General features: G+C 42.7%; 1 protein-coding gene across 1 annotated transcript in view; it reads right to left on the reverse strand.

Annotated features, from left to right (window-relative positions):
* Positions 1-1,416: 1,416 nt before the first annotated feature.
* The window catches only part of Kdr (kinase insert domain receptor), a 48,184-nt gene continuing 34,500 nt past the window's right edge, over positions 1,417-15,100 (reverse strand). The window contains exons 23-30 of the mRNA XM_004627515.2: positions 13,041-13,163; positions 12,779-12,890; positions 12,475-12,574; positions 11,957-12,062; positions 10,781-10,932; positions 5,846-5,945; positions 5,247-5,332; positions 1,417-3,236 (exon numbers count right to left, since the gene is read on the reverse strand). Coding sequence (XP_004627572.1) covers positions 3,041-3,236; positions 5,247-5,332; positions 5,846-5,945; positions 10,781-10,932; positions 11,957-12,062; positions 12,475-12,574; positions 12,779-12,890; positions 13,041-13,163 — 975 coding nt within the window. The 3' untranslated portion in view covers positions 1,417-3,040. The remainder of the gene's footprint in view (positions 3,237-5,246; positions 5,333-5,845; positions 5,946-10,780; positions 10,933-11,956; positions 12,063-12,474; positions 12,575-12,778; positions 12,891-13,040; positions 13,164-15,100) is intronic.

The following is a 15,100-nucleotide window of genomic DNA, read 5'->3' on the forward strand; positions in this document are numbered from 1 at the left end:
AGGAGGGAAAAGGTCAAACCTCTCCTAATCATTCTGCCCAGGGTGCAGAATGTGTTTCTTAATAAAATGTGAACTTTTGGCTGAATCCAAATTCCTCACATTGGAAACAATGCCAGGAACCACTCAGGAGAAACAAAATCTTTTCTTTTTCCTAAAGTGAAGAAAATTCTGTGTTTTCTATAATCTTTTTCATCTTGAGTAACCTGGACTATTCTTCCACTCATTTACTGGGAAAGGTGATAGTCACAGGAATGGCCGAGGAACATCCGTCAGAGACAACCTGACACCTGATTTAATGAAGTTCGGCAGGAGACACTAATCCACTAATCCCAGCCACTTGCCCATTCTGTTACACCCTGTGCCCCAGAACCACACAGATACCAGCATTTTTCTTGTCCATCATCAAGTTGGGCAGAATGTCTCTGTGAAATGACAGGCATTGAAAAATGATGCAGAATAGAGATCTCTCTAAACACAGGGGAAAGAATTGCCTTACATAAATGTTTCTGCCATGATGGATGGCCTGCATGGGGGAAGAAAAAAGCAAGATTTCTATCTCATTCCCTACATGAAAATAAATCCCAAATGGGTTTAGATGTAACAAAAGAAGAAAATGTGGGAGTGACTTTACAAATGGGAAAATCTTGCTTGTGATAAGAAACGTAGAAATCATTTTGGAAAATAAGACAGGTATGTTGGGTGAGACAAAATTTTATTTTATTTTTTAATGTATTTGGTTGTTGCAGGGTAGCACTGTGCAGCTCAGACTTGTGGTGATCCTCCTGCTTTCAGCCTCCCCAGTGCTGGGATTATAGGTGTGTGCTGCTTGGTCTGGACTCTGGCCGGCTCAGAGTGCCCGGGGGTGGGGGGTAGCGCAGCATGTGGCGCTGGGGATCAAACCACGGTCCCTGCACTTGCCTAAGCTTGCCTAAGCAGGCACTTTAGTTTGCTGAGCTATCTCACCAGGCCCAACATTTTAAATATTATGTTAAAAACCACACAGAAGGTGGGGTCACTTATTGGTACCAATGAGTTGTTATATTGTTGTATTCACTGAATTCAGGCAAAAGCAATCATTCCTAATGGCAATGAGGAATCTGCTGTTCTGACTGTAAGAATAGAGCAAAATATTGTTAGAGGCCACACATCCGCACCCTGCTTCTTTGGGATGTCCTTGCTGTGTGCACCAGTCAAAAAACCATCCCCTGTCAGTTTTGTGGAGGGCTATTCTAACTGGCATGGGGTTCACTGGCAGGCCACAGAACCATGGCTCTCTTGATCCGTGTTTTCATTATCTCAAAAGAGCTCAGAATATGACAAGAATGTGTTTCTATGTGAATTATGAGTATGATAAAAAGGAAGGGAGGCAAAAGTAATTACATAGTTGTAATAAAAAGAAAGTTATGATAATATTATACTATTACATTTGTACTCTGAATACATTTATTGGTTTATAAAGTATATAAGCATTTTGTGAAAACATTCTTTATAAGAAGAAATAAAGGGAACAAGTAAAAATAAAGATCAACCATAATTATGTCTGATTCTTTCTCCTCCTCTTCCATTTTAGTAACGAGAGAACTCATATAGTAATACAACTTTGTATAAAGATTCCTTCAAGTTTTTCAATTTTTTTTAATAAAATGACATCAGCTGCTGAAAGCATTACAACCTTTGTTATGCTACATAATACTGATACAAAATGTGAATAGTACAAAGTTCATCATATATAATATAAGGTTTTAATATATTACATTTGTTCTACATAACAGACTATAAATATATGTGCCATAGCATGTCCTGTAGTCACTGTTCCCACCATCTCACACTATGGTACCAATGGAAAAATACTTTTTCTTTTTGAAAAAAGAAAAGAACCAGGGCAAAAACCAGTAGTAGAAATAGCTTTATGTGTTAACAGTCTAAATAGTACAATAGACATTGTTATTACTTTGGCTACAAGGTAATTGTGAAACCTGGTTAAAATTCAGAGCATCAACAGACCAAATCACATTTTCCGGAGTGTAGAAGTCAAATAACTACAACTCTGACCTGGCTCGAGAGTGAGGGTAGGGTGGCAGTGAGGGAAAAACAAAGAAGTATGGTCCTTCCTGAAGCTGTGACCACTCCAGCACGACGCTGTGCTACTGTTCTCAGTCTCAGGCACAGCCCACAGGACAGTTATGGGGGTCTTCATCAGAGAACCAGAAGCCAATGGGGACCATCAGAATTCTGTGACTCCACAGGGAGCCTCGGCCGAATGTCCTTTCTTTGTGGTGTTCTCAATAAAGGATCAGCCTGGGAGACGAGGAGCCAGAGCTGCATCATTTCCTTCCTGGGGCTCAGCCAGGAGACACGTAAGGGTCCGGAAGGAACTCTCATTAGCAGTCGGAAACAGCCCGACGAACTCAACTTTAGCCCAATGCAAAGAGCACGCATCCTTCTCAAACCAGAAAGGGCGTCTTCAGCCTTTATGTTTCCCAACAGGCCCCATGCCCACCTCCCCGGAGCGAGCAGCACAATGCATGTGCAGGCTCCAGTGCCCTCTCCAAGCAAGCTTGCGCTTTCCTTTCTCTCAGTCCAGACCCCACACTTGGCGTTGGCTCTTGGCCTAGCTCCTCAGCAGTGCCTCTTAGGTGGACCCAGCTCTGTAACCTTTTCTGCACACCACACCTCAAGCACCGACATTGCTTAGTTCACCTTCTTGTCTTACAGAGGTGTCCACTCCCCAGGTAGGGTTGCTTCTTTGGGAAAGGAGCCATTTCTTGAACGTCTTTTGTTCTAACTCACAGTGGGACCCACAGGAGGGCACATTTTACAGGCTTTCTGAATGAATGAAAAAAGAATAAGGTCAACACTGGAAGAAGACATAAACACATTCTTGGGTCATAAGCATCTTCTCAGGAAATGCCTGGAGGTCTGGCTCCCTGGAGTCTGAGGTCCTTTTTCTGAAATGAAAATCAAATGTGGCTACTTCTTTGAAAATGGGAGCAGCACCTCGCATGTGATTTCCAGGAGTGGGGTACACATGTGCCCCCTCTTAAACAGGAGGAGAGCTCAGTGCAGGTCCAGAGCCAGGCTGCTGTGCAGCCTCCACCAGCTTTAAAAGTTCTGCCTCTTCGCTGGAGTACACAGTGGTGTCTGTGTCGTCCGAGTGATACCCCGACTGGTAGCCACTGGTCTGGTTGGAGCCTTCAGATCCCACCGACTCCCTGCTTTTGCTGGGCATCATTCCGCTGGGAAAGAAACAGCAACCCAGTGAGTTGAAAGACAAAGACACTTGTCTGGCTTTCCACCCCAACCCCATTCCCAGCTCCAAGAGGGCTGTAATCTCCCTGGAGACACAGGCCTCTTTCTCCCAGCTGCTAATCGGCGTAAGAGGTTTCCACAGACAATGGCTATTTTCAGGTACCAGCACAAATTAGTAGTTGCAGATAAGTCCTCTTATTCAGGTCCAAGTCTTTCAAGCCTGGGACAAGATGAAAGGCCGCTCTGCTGAGTGATGCAAAGGCTCGACCCACAGAACATTTTTATGGCCTTGTAGAGTGACAAGCTTGGATACTGAGATAGGAGCCAGCAGGCCCCTTCCATGATATTCAAGGAAACTGGGATGTTCTGAGAGTTCCCTGTGCTTGCCCTACTACCAGTTAGGGGGCTCCCTTCAGTGTGGGGTGTTAATTAAGTTCTTGAGCAACTTTAAACCCAAATAACTTGAAGTGTGTGTGCCATGGAGCCGGACATGTCAAAAACTGTTTTTTCTTCATCAAAACCACATTCTTTGGATGGACCAAAGCCCTGATCACTCAGCGGCAGCAGCAGACTGTTTCCAGAGGTGTAGTCATTATATCAAAATTAGAAATGCAGTGGGCTTTGGCCTAAAACTTAAGGATTTATACTTCTTCAGGTCATTCTAAAATGTCTTTTTTCTAGATATTTTATCGAGTTATTTATGTTAGAAACTACAAAAAAAGGGATCCTGTTAAATCTGTATTCACATACGGTTTAAACATTATTTCAAAGAACTAGAAATACTATTTTTCTTTCAATCTAATCCCCTAAAATTAGTTTGTGTCTCAAGCAATGGTATGGTGCATGGCGCACAGCAGTTACTGAATAAATGTTTTGAATCAATGGATGACACATGTGATTGGCTCTTGTACTGGGCCTTAAACAAAGCAACGACATAATTCAACACTACTATTATTGTTATTATTACTGTTCAAGTATCACTCAAAAGCCCTAAGGTATTCCCATTTTATAAAACAGTTACGTTACATGAAGATCAAAAACCTTTTCTATTCTTAACCTAGAATGAATCCCACAGCAAACACATAGCTACTTTCTTATTATTTTTATAAAGAGTTTTATTGGTTTCTCTCTCTCTCTCTCTCTCTCTCTCTCTCTCTCTCTCTCTCTCTCTCTGTTGAAAGTGGGTGTATCTAAGGGCTGGCACATAGCTCAGTGGACTAAAGTGTCTGCTTAAGCAGAGCACAGTGGCCTTTGATCCCCTGGCATGCCATGCTAGCCCAGCCACTGGGGCGCACTGATACGGTGATCGAGACTGGGCATGGAGGCACACATCTGTAATTCCAGCACTTGGGAAGCTGAAAATGGAGAATCACTATGAGTCTGATCTATGTAGTGAGACCCTTTAGACTCTGCCCCAAAGACTCATTTTTAAAAGTGGTTATATCTAGTGAAAGCAACAACAAATTCTTACTAACTACATGAGGGAGAGGATTCTCAAAAACAAATTTAACATTTTTCCTACAGTTCAGGCAATTCCATCTCAGTATTTTAATTATGTAAATACTTACCTGCTTACATGGCCACATTTCTTTTGCACAGACACCCCAAATTTAATTACCAGTTTGAGGATTCTTCAGAATTTCAAAGATTTTAATCCTATCAACAGTTTTAGGGATCACATTTAATGACTTCTCTGTCATCTGGCCAGTACCAAATAAACTACTTACCTAGTAAATGTATTCAGAAACACCCTCATGTTCATACATTCATTCATCAAAATTAACCAAATTCTCTAATTCATTTCAGAACTTTTTTTAGACTTGTCACTCAATTTCATGGTTTGAGTTGTTTCACCTCTTTGTTAGGTTGCTAATTTAGAGTGCAAATTTCACCAATGATCAAAGATACCAAAATGGAAAACTGCACCTACAGTGAAAGTCCCATTGCTTCTAAAAATTCCTACTGAAAATTGTTTTTATAATTTATCAAAGTCTTACCTAAAAGATGGAGCTAACTTGGTTCTGTCTTCCAGAGTTTTCAGCTCCTCAGATGCAAGAACCATACCACTGTCTGTCTGATTGTCCTTTAAAGATACAAGAGGATGGCGCAGTTGGCCAAGTGTATACACTGAGCAGCTATTCAATTAAACTGATTTCTTAACCCATCTATCAAACGATACTTGCTAATGTCCTGCTAAGGAAGATAAAGGGATCCTAGCTGGATATTGTGCAAACTACCAAAGGTAGTGACTGCTTTCTAGGAGTAAACCTAAACAAAGGAGAAAAGGAATGTACTAAGGAGAAAAGGAATGTACCAAGAAGCTGAGGATCCCTCTGTCCACCCTTCTGTGTACAGGGTAACCATTTGCCTAATGATAACAAAACAGGGAGAAAAGCTAGACCATCCTGAACCTTGGACAAGGGCTTCATTTTTATGGGAAAACCAAAGCTCTAGTTCCGTAATGACCCCATAGCAATACCCTCAAGGACAGCCTTATAATGAGGCCCCAAGACTCTAATGCTTAGGCTAATATTTATCTAGCTAGTATTTCATCCTTGGTATTATTTCTAAAACTATTTTTAAAAGATGTACTTACATCTAGGATTACTTTTACTTCTGGTTCTTCCAATGGGATATCTTCAAATGTTTTTACACTCACTGGCCGACTCTTTCGCTTACTATTCTGCAGATACTGACTGCAAAAGGACAAATATTTATATTTGAGTGGTGGTATATTTGGCTGCAGATACCACAGGCGATACCTAAGTTCATTATCTTTCAACCACAAGTTTAATAGCAACCTTCAAAACATCCTCTGGAAGAAGAAAAACAAAACAAAAAGTCTCCCTTTGCTAGCACACACTGAAGGCTTAATTTCCTGTAACAGTCCATTTAAAAGTATAATATAACTGAAGAGTGTGGAGGAGGCCCTGTCCTTTGAATCATGCTTCTGAGGTTTAAGGCTGGACTGAAGACAACAACAGCAGAGCGGGTGATCAGCTGCCATCTCCTCGGCTTCCTGGTCTGCAAGTTTTCCACTGAGCTCTGGGTACATCCCCAGGTTTCTCTCATCTTTCTGGAAACCTCCAAGAAAGCTGTTCTCCATAATGCTCCCTGATCAACCCCAGCATAGGAAATGCCTCTAGGTCTCCCAAAAGGAGACCAAGCCAGCACTGATCTGGACAACGTCCTCCTCCCACATGGAATACAGGCCGAGCATGCAGGAGGAGAGGAAGGATGAGTCTTATAGTGAGTGCTCCCCTTTGTAGCCTCCAGAGTTGCCTATCTCAGGAAAAGGCAATAACTCGAGAATCTCAAGATACTTTGTATATTTTAGAGTCTGTCACTATATTGGAAATGATTCCAGTTCTTACTGTGTAATCTCGAGGTAGCCATGAACAGTTCTGTGCCTCCAATATCCCATGATATAAATGTGTTGGCAACAGACATTTCTCTCTCGCCCACTGGGCCACTGGGAAGAAGAGCAGATAGAAAATCTGGGGCTTAGTGTTCCCAAGAAGAGCAATGCTCTACCAACCAAAGCTTGTTTCCCTCTTTAGAAGTGCAGAATGTGTTTCTTTTAGGGTCCTAACAGTGAAATTTGTCAGACAACAGATCAACTCTTCATACTCTGACACAGGGTTCTGGGTAAGCCTGGGTCATCCTAGCAAAACCACTTACAGTCCAAGTGGAGAAAGGAGAGTCCTTTTTGCAAGAAGGGCCTGCAGGGATAGTTAACACACTGTTCACTCTGATCCTAGCCTGCTCATCATCACAAATGGCTTTCTGAAACATGCTGCATAGACTCAGGGCCAAGAGCTAAGAAGGAAAGCTGAGTCTCCCTCCCCTTCTCCTGGAGGCTGGTTCCTTCCCCCATGGAGGAGAAAGTGATTCTTACAGGTCACACCTTCATTTAGCGAACTAGAAGAAATAGGATATGATATATAGGGAGCAACCAAATTCCGTATTTTCCTAATTCCAGCCCCTACATGTAGTGGCTATTGGAAAACAGCTGACTCTAGTTACTCCTCCTTTCACCTACTCAGAAGGCCTTGTTGAGGATTTGTCATATGTGAGATACTGTGCCAAATGCTCTTCAAAGATTGCTGCAAGGCATCCTCATGGAAGTATTTCCTCTCCAGGACTGGGTATTATGCTGACTTTTCAAGTGAAGAAGCTGAGGCACAGGAATCTATTCAATGCCACACATCTAAAATGCTTGCATCATTATTTTGAGGGCAGTGAGGAGCCCCTGGAGGATAGTAGCATGGAACTGACAAGGGCAGGAAGGCTCTTTAGAAAGCAGACTCTGGCTTAAGCCAGATTAGACCCCAGTCAGTGAAGTCAGTAAAGGGATGTTACACTTATCTAGAATAAAGAAGGACAATGGTATTGGAAAGGGAATGTTTGTGGGGTTTCAGATGTCTAGACATAGAATCAACCATAATCGGTGGCCCAGGCACTAATGCAACTGCCTTAGGAGAGCTTCTTGAATTCTGTACCCAACAATTTAAAAAGTGTGGTGGTCCTTTTCAGCTAACTAAGCATTTTCACAGATAGCGATGCATCTACTCCTCACAAGACTAGGAAATGAGATTTCTTACTACATCCCATGTGATGACGAGGAAGCCAAGACTCGATGAAAAAAATGGCTAATAAATTGTAGAGCTGGAATTCAAGTTAGCTTTGCAAATCCCAAAGCACAGGCAGGGTTCCTTTTTCTTTTACCCAAACCGCTTCTCTTAGAAGAGTATCAAGAAAGAAAAGGAAGAAGAGAGCCGCAGCCACAGGTGTCCGAGTCCCTAACAAGCACTTAGTATGTACACAGCACCATTCTTGTTCTCTAGTGTGCATTGACTTTATGGGGTGGGGGCTAAGAAGGGGAGAGGGAAGAGATCCAGGGTGGAGAAAGGATAGTCCCATTTCAAGCAGCTTAATATTCAGAGCCAAATCTAGGAACACCTAGCCTACAGCATGCTGTCCCTGACATCCATCTACAAGGGGCATTTCATTATCCCTAGCAATGAACTCAAATGAAGAAAGCACTGTGTGCCAAAGTCTTTCTCTGTGAGAGAACCGCAAAGAAATCTCTGATAAGCTGCTTGGAGTAGGAGGTGAAACACCCAGAGGAAATAATAAAGCAATCACAGTTGGTCCCCAACCTGCCCTCAAAGAGAGATGAGTCCAGTGAATGTGTTTTCTTGCAGGAAACATGCAAGTCTGGGGCCAGAGTCAACCCATAGGGAAAATCAGAGAAAAAGCTAAGTCTAGTCCCAAGTGATTCTTCCCCAATACACTCTGCAGCTTCTTCTCTAAATAACTGCTGGACAAATACTTGTAAAATAGTTTAAAGGGACAACAAATCATGAGGTTGGCTCCCACAGTGATGTCTCTGTCCAGCTCTATTTATAATGTAATGGAGTTGAAACTTATAAGGCTGAACCAAGAGAGAAAGACTTAGCTTTTCTATCTGGCTGGGGACCTGACAGAATAGAACACATCCCCTGGAAGGTAATAGGCATGGTGCAGTCTCCTCCGAGAGCAGAAGAGCCCCAGAGTGGGGCAGACAGGATGCAGAGGCCTCTTCTGCCTCTTGTAACCCAAATGATGACAAGGTCTTCATGAGTTTTACTTTTATGAAAGGAAGAAAAAGTAGAGGCATTTAGGAAAGGATGCAGATGATTCCAATTCCTACTTTAGTTTCTAATACATCGCTGGCTAAAAGAGAAAGGGAACTGGAAAGACCAATCCAAAACTCATAGACATAAAAATAGGAGCCAGGCCTACACTGAGCACCATGTCACATGTGTCCACGCTTCTGGGGATAAACGTTAGCAGTCCCACTTTAGATCCAGCATCACGTATGGCACCTCCACTACACAAACAGGACTTCATCTCCTGCTCAGCAACACATGCAAAGCCCCAAGCGAGCCAAGAGTCTGCCGGCTTAGATCACCACTCTATTTGGTCACTGAAATATGAGGAGCAGGGCCCATGATCAAATGGCTTTCTGATTAGGAGCACAGAAATGACAGTGCTGCAGGAATACTAATCATGCTAGAAAGCCAGATGAACCGGAAGTAGGACTTCACAAACATGACAGTGGAACTATGGTCTCATTTCAGGACTCCCTTTCTCCCGGATGCCCCTGCCGTGGCACTATGGAAAAGAGCCTGGAGTTAGGCATTAGCGGGGTGGGTTTCATCTTGAGAACATAACTGTGAGCAACTCCCTCATAGCTTGCCTTTCCTAGGAGCATTCGGCTGCCAGTCACTGAGACACACACTGTGTTAACATAATTCTTCAAACAAGCATTTTCACACAGTACCAGTGGCCTTGCCTCACTCCAGAGATAAAGACATTGAGAGATTAGATGACTTGGAACCTGTCACACAGCTACTGAACAGCAGACTAGGAAGCCCCACCCAGTTCTGTCTGACCCCAAGGCCTGATCGCACCACTAGGCACTGCCCTCAGGCAGTCCAGCTAGGCCTCATACTCAACATCTATACCCAAAATAAATCCCAGCTTCTACCCCACCAAACCAGAATTCTCATGGGGGCAAAATCTGATAATACAGAAAAGTTCTTCCAAGAAGTCCAAATATTGTTGACATCAATGGAATGGGCTGCTTGCTTGTTGGCATCTAAGAGCCTGCTTTCTTATCTCACCCTGCAGTTTCCTATGGGGTGACTGCCCCATGTCTTGTCAGTCTGCAGTTTTGCGGCCCCCTGGCCCAGGGCCAAGACACATGCGAGAGTGCCTCATGCTTTCCTGCAGCCTCAGCACCCTCAGGACTGGGCCAGACCTGCAATGTCACAGGGGCTCAGTCAGAGGAGGAAAGAACTAAGCACCGCAAAGATGCCCCAGGCACAGGAAAGGCAATCTCAATTCCACACTAGAAAATCAGATCGGTCTTTCCTCATGCACAGGTGCTGGAGAGAGAGAAAAACAATCTGCCTTCAAAACCCCATACAGATCAGGACAGCACTGTAGGGCGTGAGTTTCAAATAAGCCCAGATGTCCCATTATGCAAATAAAATGCAGAGGATCAGACTGGTGGGGAGCTTCTGAGAGCCTGGGTCCCGTCTAATTCAGGACACGGTTTGGCGGCAGGCTGTGTCCTCACCAGAGAGCCATAAGTGTATTTTTACATGTGCACAGACCTCTTCCTTCCTGAAGCTCTCTAAAGCTATTTAATTCCCATTAATAAAAGTGTACAGGGGCATAATTTAAATACAGATGTCTGTAAGAATTGGCCCATTTTTCTGGAGATTAACTAGCTGTGGCATTCCAGCTATTTGCAGCTGCAGGGCTGAGAATTCCTAAAGAGCGAGCTGTGGCAGCAATGTGAGCTGCAGATGGCAAGCGCTCACCTCCCCAGGCCTCTCCAAGGAGCATCTCCCTTTGTATGCATGTCGGGGACGTGGGATGTGGCACCTTCATCAGATGTCTTCCCTTCCCCTTCCCCCTCCCTGACATGGCCTTGAAGCCCCCCCCCCCCCCGGGGGATGTTGGCCATATACAGTACCTGATTCCTGCTGTGTTGTCATAATGGAATTTGGGGTCACACACTTCCTCTTCCTCCATACAGGAAACAGGTGAGGTAGGCAGAGAGAGTCCCGAATCCTCTTCCATGCTCAAAGTCTCTGATATTGGAAGAACAATGTAGTCTTTTCCATCCTGAAACAATAAACACAGACCACTTTGTTATGGCTTCTGTCCTTCAAGGGTCTTTGCATGAAAACAAAGACTACAGGGGCTTCTTGGCTATGGGGTGCATTGCTTTGAAACCTGAACGTAGGTCTTGACGACAATATGAAAAATGGTTTGTCAAAGCACACGGGTACTTGAAAGGAACATGCGTAGGTAAATTAGAGAAACTAAGATAAAATGAAGTGGGAAAAGAGACTTTCCCACCTCATTTGCAAGTGGGAAGCATGCTTTCTGTGAAGACCAAGGTGGCTGCAGGCCAAAATGAAACGACCAAACACACAGAGCTACTTGGAGCCAAGGACCCTAGAAGGCTATGGCACCCAAGGTGAGCCTCTGCATTTTAATGTGAGGGAAGAAATGGATGATAGTCTAAAGAAATGCAATAGATGCTTAATAACAATGTGTTGGCCTTTTGAGAAAAGGTGGCACAATTTATTTAACATTAGCTTTCAAGAAAAAAAAAAAAGGATAATTTGATACATTTAAATGTTTATAAGGTTTATTGGCTTAAAAAAATCAACCCATTGTCCCCTAACTGTTGAGAAGAAAAAAAGGAAGAAATTGGCTCCAGAGTAGTACAAGATGCTGATTGAGATCAACTTGCTAATAGTAAAGGGCACAATTGCATGTCATGGGAAAAATATAGACGAATGAGATTTTACTAAGGAAAGGAAAAACATCTCTTCTTCACAGTTCAGACATATTTTTACTTGCAGAATTTAGTTAATAATTCCTAGAAACTTCTTCCATTGTTTGCCATGTGTTTTTTTTTGTTTGTTTGTTTATTTAAAGAATTCTTGGCCAAAAAGATAAGCAATTGTGAGTAAGAGTGGTCTACTCTTAGGCTATGAACTAAGATCTCATCTTTAGAAAATCATTGTTTCCTTGGATGTGGAAGACTTGGACTCATGATTCAGCATCCTAGAGGACAGTATGGTGGCCAGGAGAGGATTCAAGCAGTAAGAGTTCTTAACACAGGGACTCTACAAACCTGCTGAGCATTTGCCTGTAGAAGATTTCCCAAGTGTTCCACCAACTCTGAAAACGTGGGTCTCTGACTGGGCTCTTCATGCCAGCAGTCAAGCATGGTCTGGTACCTTGAGAAGCAAAACATTGATTTCATTAACTGTCTCTATTCTGTTGGGCCTGATGCTCAAAAAAGAGCACTTGGGTGCTGAACATGTATACACAGCGACCACAAGCCCTGAAACTAAGTAGACACACACAGAGGTGCACTGGAAACCACAAGTTCAAAGTCATTAACATCTAATAAAAATGAGATACATTAACACATTACTACCTAATAAAAACAAGATATTTAGTAGGCATAATCATCTTCTATTGCTCCAAGAAACAATGACTCTGTGCTTGAAATTACCAAGAAAGATGGAAGGGAAAAGTAAAACATAAACCAAACCAGAAAAGAAGTACAAGTAACAGAAAGCTCTCAGAAAGGAAGAATTTCTGAGCAAAGGCAGAGCATGGAAGGATATTTTTTAAAAGTCTTACATTTCTGGTGTGGTATAATCAGGGGACCTCATCCTAGTCCCTTCTTTTAATCGTCTACAAAATTCTTCATCAATCTTTACCCCAGGGTATGGAGAAGCTCCTAGAATAAAACAAGAAAGGGACGTTATGTGATTTGATCTTCTTTTATAGAAAGCTCTGAAGTTGATTCTTGCACATCCTTATTATCTGTATATTGGGTTTTTTTCTTTCTAGATGTTGCAATCCAAGGTTATATTACTTTTGGAGGTGAAATAGAAGACAGGAAAAGCCATACTAGAGGTCACCAACTTTTGAAGCAACTTACCTAAGGAAAATATTTCCCACAGCAAAACACCAAAAGACCACACGTCACTCTGAATTGTGTACACTCTGTCAAAAATTGTTTCTGGGGCCATCCATTTCAAGGGGAGGCGGGCCTAAGAGAGGGGAAGACAAACAATAAGAACCCAAAGGAAGAGATACCTACAGGAGCAAAAAACAATTCTTTGTTCCCAAACACAGGTTCTAAGGCTTGCTATGAGGAGTTTGAGTTCTGCAACATATCACAGACTCATTTTGAAACTTACATCTCCTTTTCTAACATAATCTGGGTCTTTATAGATGTCCCGGGCCAAGCCAAAGTCGCAGATTTTGACCACGTTCTTCTCCGACAAGAGGATATTCCGTGCCGCCAGGTCCCTGTGGATACACTACAAACACAACCGATGTGTATTAGGTTTCAGCACAGATGATCACTTCTACATCTGTTGTGACCTCACGCTTCCAAAAAAAAAAAAAAAAAAAATTCCACATCAGAGAACCAACTGATTAATAAGGACGGGGTTAGTATCTTTTATATAACTGCAGGAAAAAAGCCTGTGAGTTTCATTGAGACGCACATCTGTTTATTCCATAAAGAGCCTCAGTCTCGGGAGTTAAATAATTAAGTTGTAGTATGATGACGGAGTCGTAAATAGACTTGTGTGGAACTCAGTTAAGCAAGTGTCTCTGGTCACATCCACACATCCCTTTTACCCGATGATACGTGTGGTTAAAAATGTTTTACTCTGAAGCTGTCCCACAGTGGGCTTATTTTGAATGAAGGCACATAAATCAGAAGCAAGAGGCTCTTGTTGGCCTGGGGCTCCTGGTTGATTTCCCTATTCCACACAAAAATGAGACTGGATTGATCTGGACCTGCAGTTGTAGGTGGGGCTCACCCTGTTTCCAAAGTGTTAAAAAGTCTGTTGTGGCAATGTCGCCCTATCACACAGCAGACTGATTTTCTAGTACCCTAAAAAGTAAAATGGAATTCACTCTGGCTTTAAATCTTCCACTTTTTAAAAGTAGTATTTATTCCTTTCTTTTTTTTTTTCTAATGTATTTGGTATAAGGTCTCACTATGCAGCTCAGACTCATAGTAATCCTCCTGTTTTCAGTCTCCCCAGTGCTGGGATTACAAGTATGTGCCACCACGCAAGGTCGCAGTGGCTGGCTCAGCGTGCCTTGGCATCAGGTCCAGCGTGGCATGTGGTGCCAGGCAAATCTTCTATTCTTTTCGGTGTCTCAAGTTCTTTCTTTCTCTCTGATTTCATCTAATTTCCTACTACTAAGCAGCCATCATATTTACCATTTAATTCTCTTTAAACTCCCACAGGATAAATTTGCCACAGAATAAGAACCTTGGAGAACATTAGAAATGAATGAAAGGCTTAGATGAGAACCTTAAATCAGCACAGGCATGATCACAAAAGTTGGGCAGTCCTGATTCCACCCACCCCACTCTGGGTCTCCATAACACTCCCCTAAGGTGAAACCCATTCAGAATCACTCTGTCTCACAGGATTGAGCAAAACTGGGACTCCACACTTGGATAGTATTCCTAGTTTCCCACAACCACAGAGCTACTTTCTTTTTTTGTGTGAGAAATCACCTGGTAGATACAAAAGAAGCTAAAGGATTCCCATTCTGCACCTCCAACTGTGATACACATTCCCTCCTTGGCACACAGGTGAGCTCTGGCCTTGAAAGCAGAAATAATAACAATAAAGCATGACCTCCCCAAAGGGCAAAAGGCCTCTCTCTTTGGGAAAACCCGGTACAACCCTTTTCTGTCCCTTCCTCATGGAAGAGTACACCAGAGTTATCCAGCAGATGCACCTAAGATCTCGAAGCTCTGAGTGCTGTGAGAAGCTTTAAACTTTGGAGCAAAGGTTAATTAGGAATCGCACTGTAACTGGGAAAATAAACTTGTCTTTCTCTCCCTAGAAGGCTGCAGCAAATTCATTTTGTCAAAAGATAGCCCTTCCTAAACATTAATTCGAATTCTTCCTGTCTAACATAGAACATTTCATCTTACCCTTCCCAGCGTTGGTGGTTACTTCCACTGACCTCTCCTCCCTTTTGTGGTGTTTACAACCTCCAAAATATTTGTAACTTGTCACGTCCCCACCTCAGCCTTTGTTTGGCCTACTTTCTAATTTTAGCTCTTTTAATCGCTCTCATCTGAAGCCGTCCTTCCTGGTTTCTAATTATACTATTAACAAATATTTTTGATGGATGGTTATGAATGTAAAATAAAGTAAAAATAGGTTCTTACACTAAGATATCTGCAAGACTAAGTTCCTCAGTAGATTACTGCTTAAAC

This window comes from Octodon degus, unplaced genomic scaffold, assembly GCF_000260255.1.
Source record: "Octodon degus isolate 3935 unplaced genomic scaffold, OctDeg1.0 scaffold00019, whole genome shotgun sequence".
NCBI lineage: Eukaryota > Metazoa > Chordata > Mammalia > Rodentia > Octodontidae > Octodon > Octodon degus.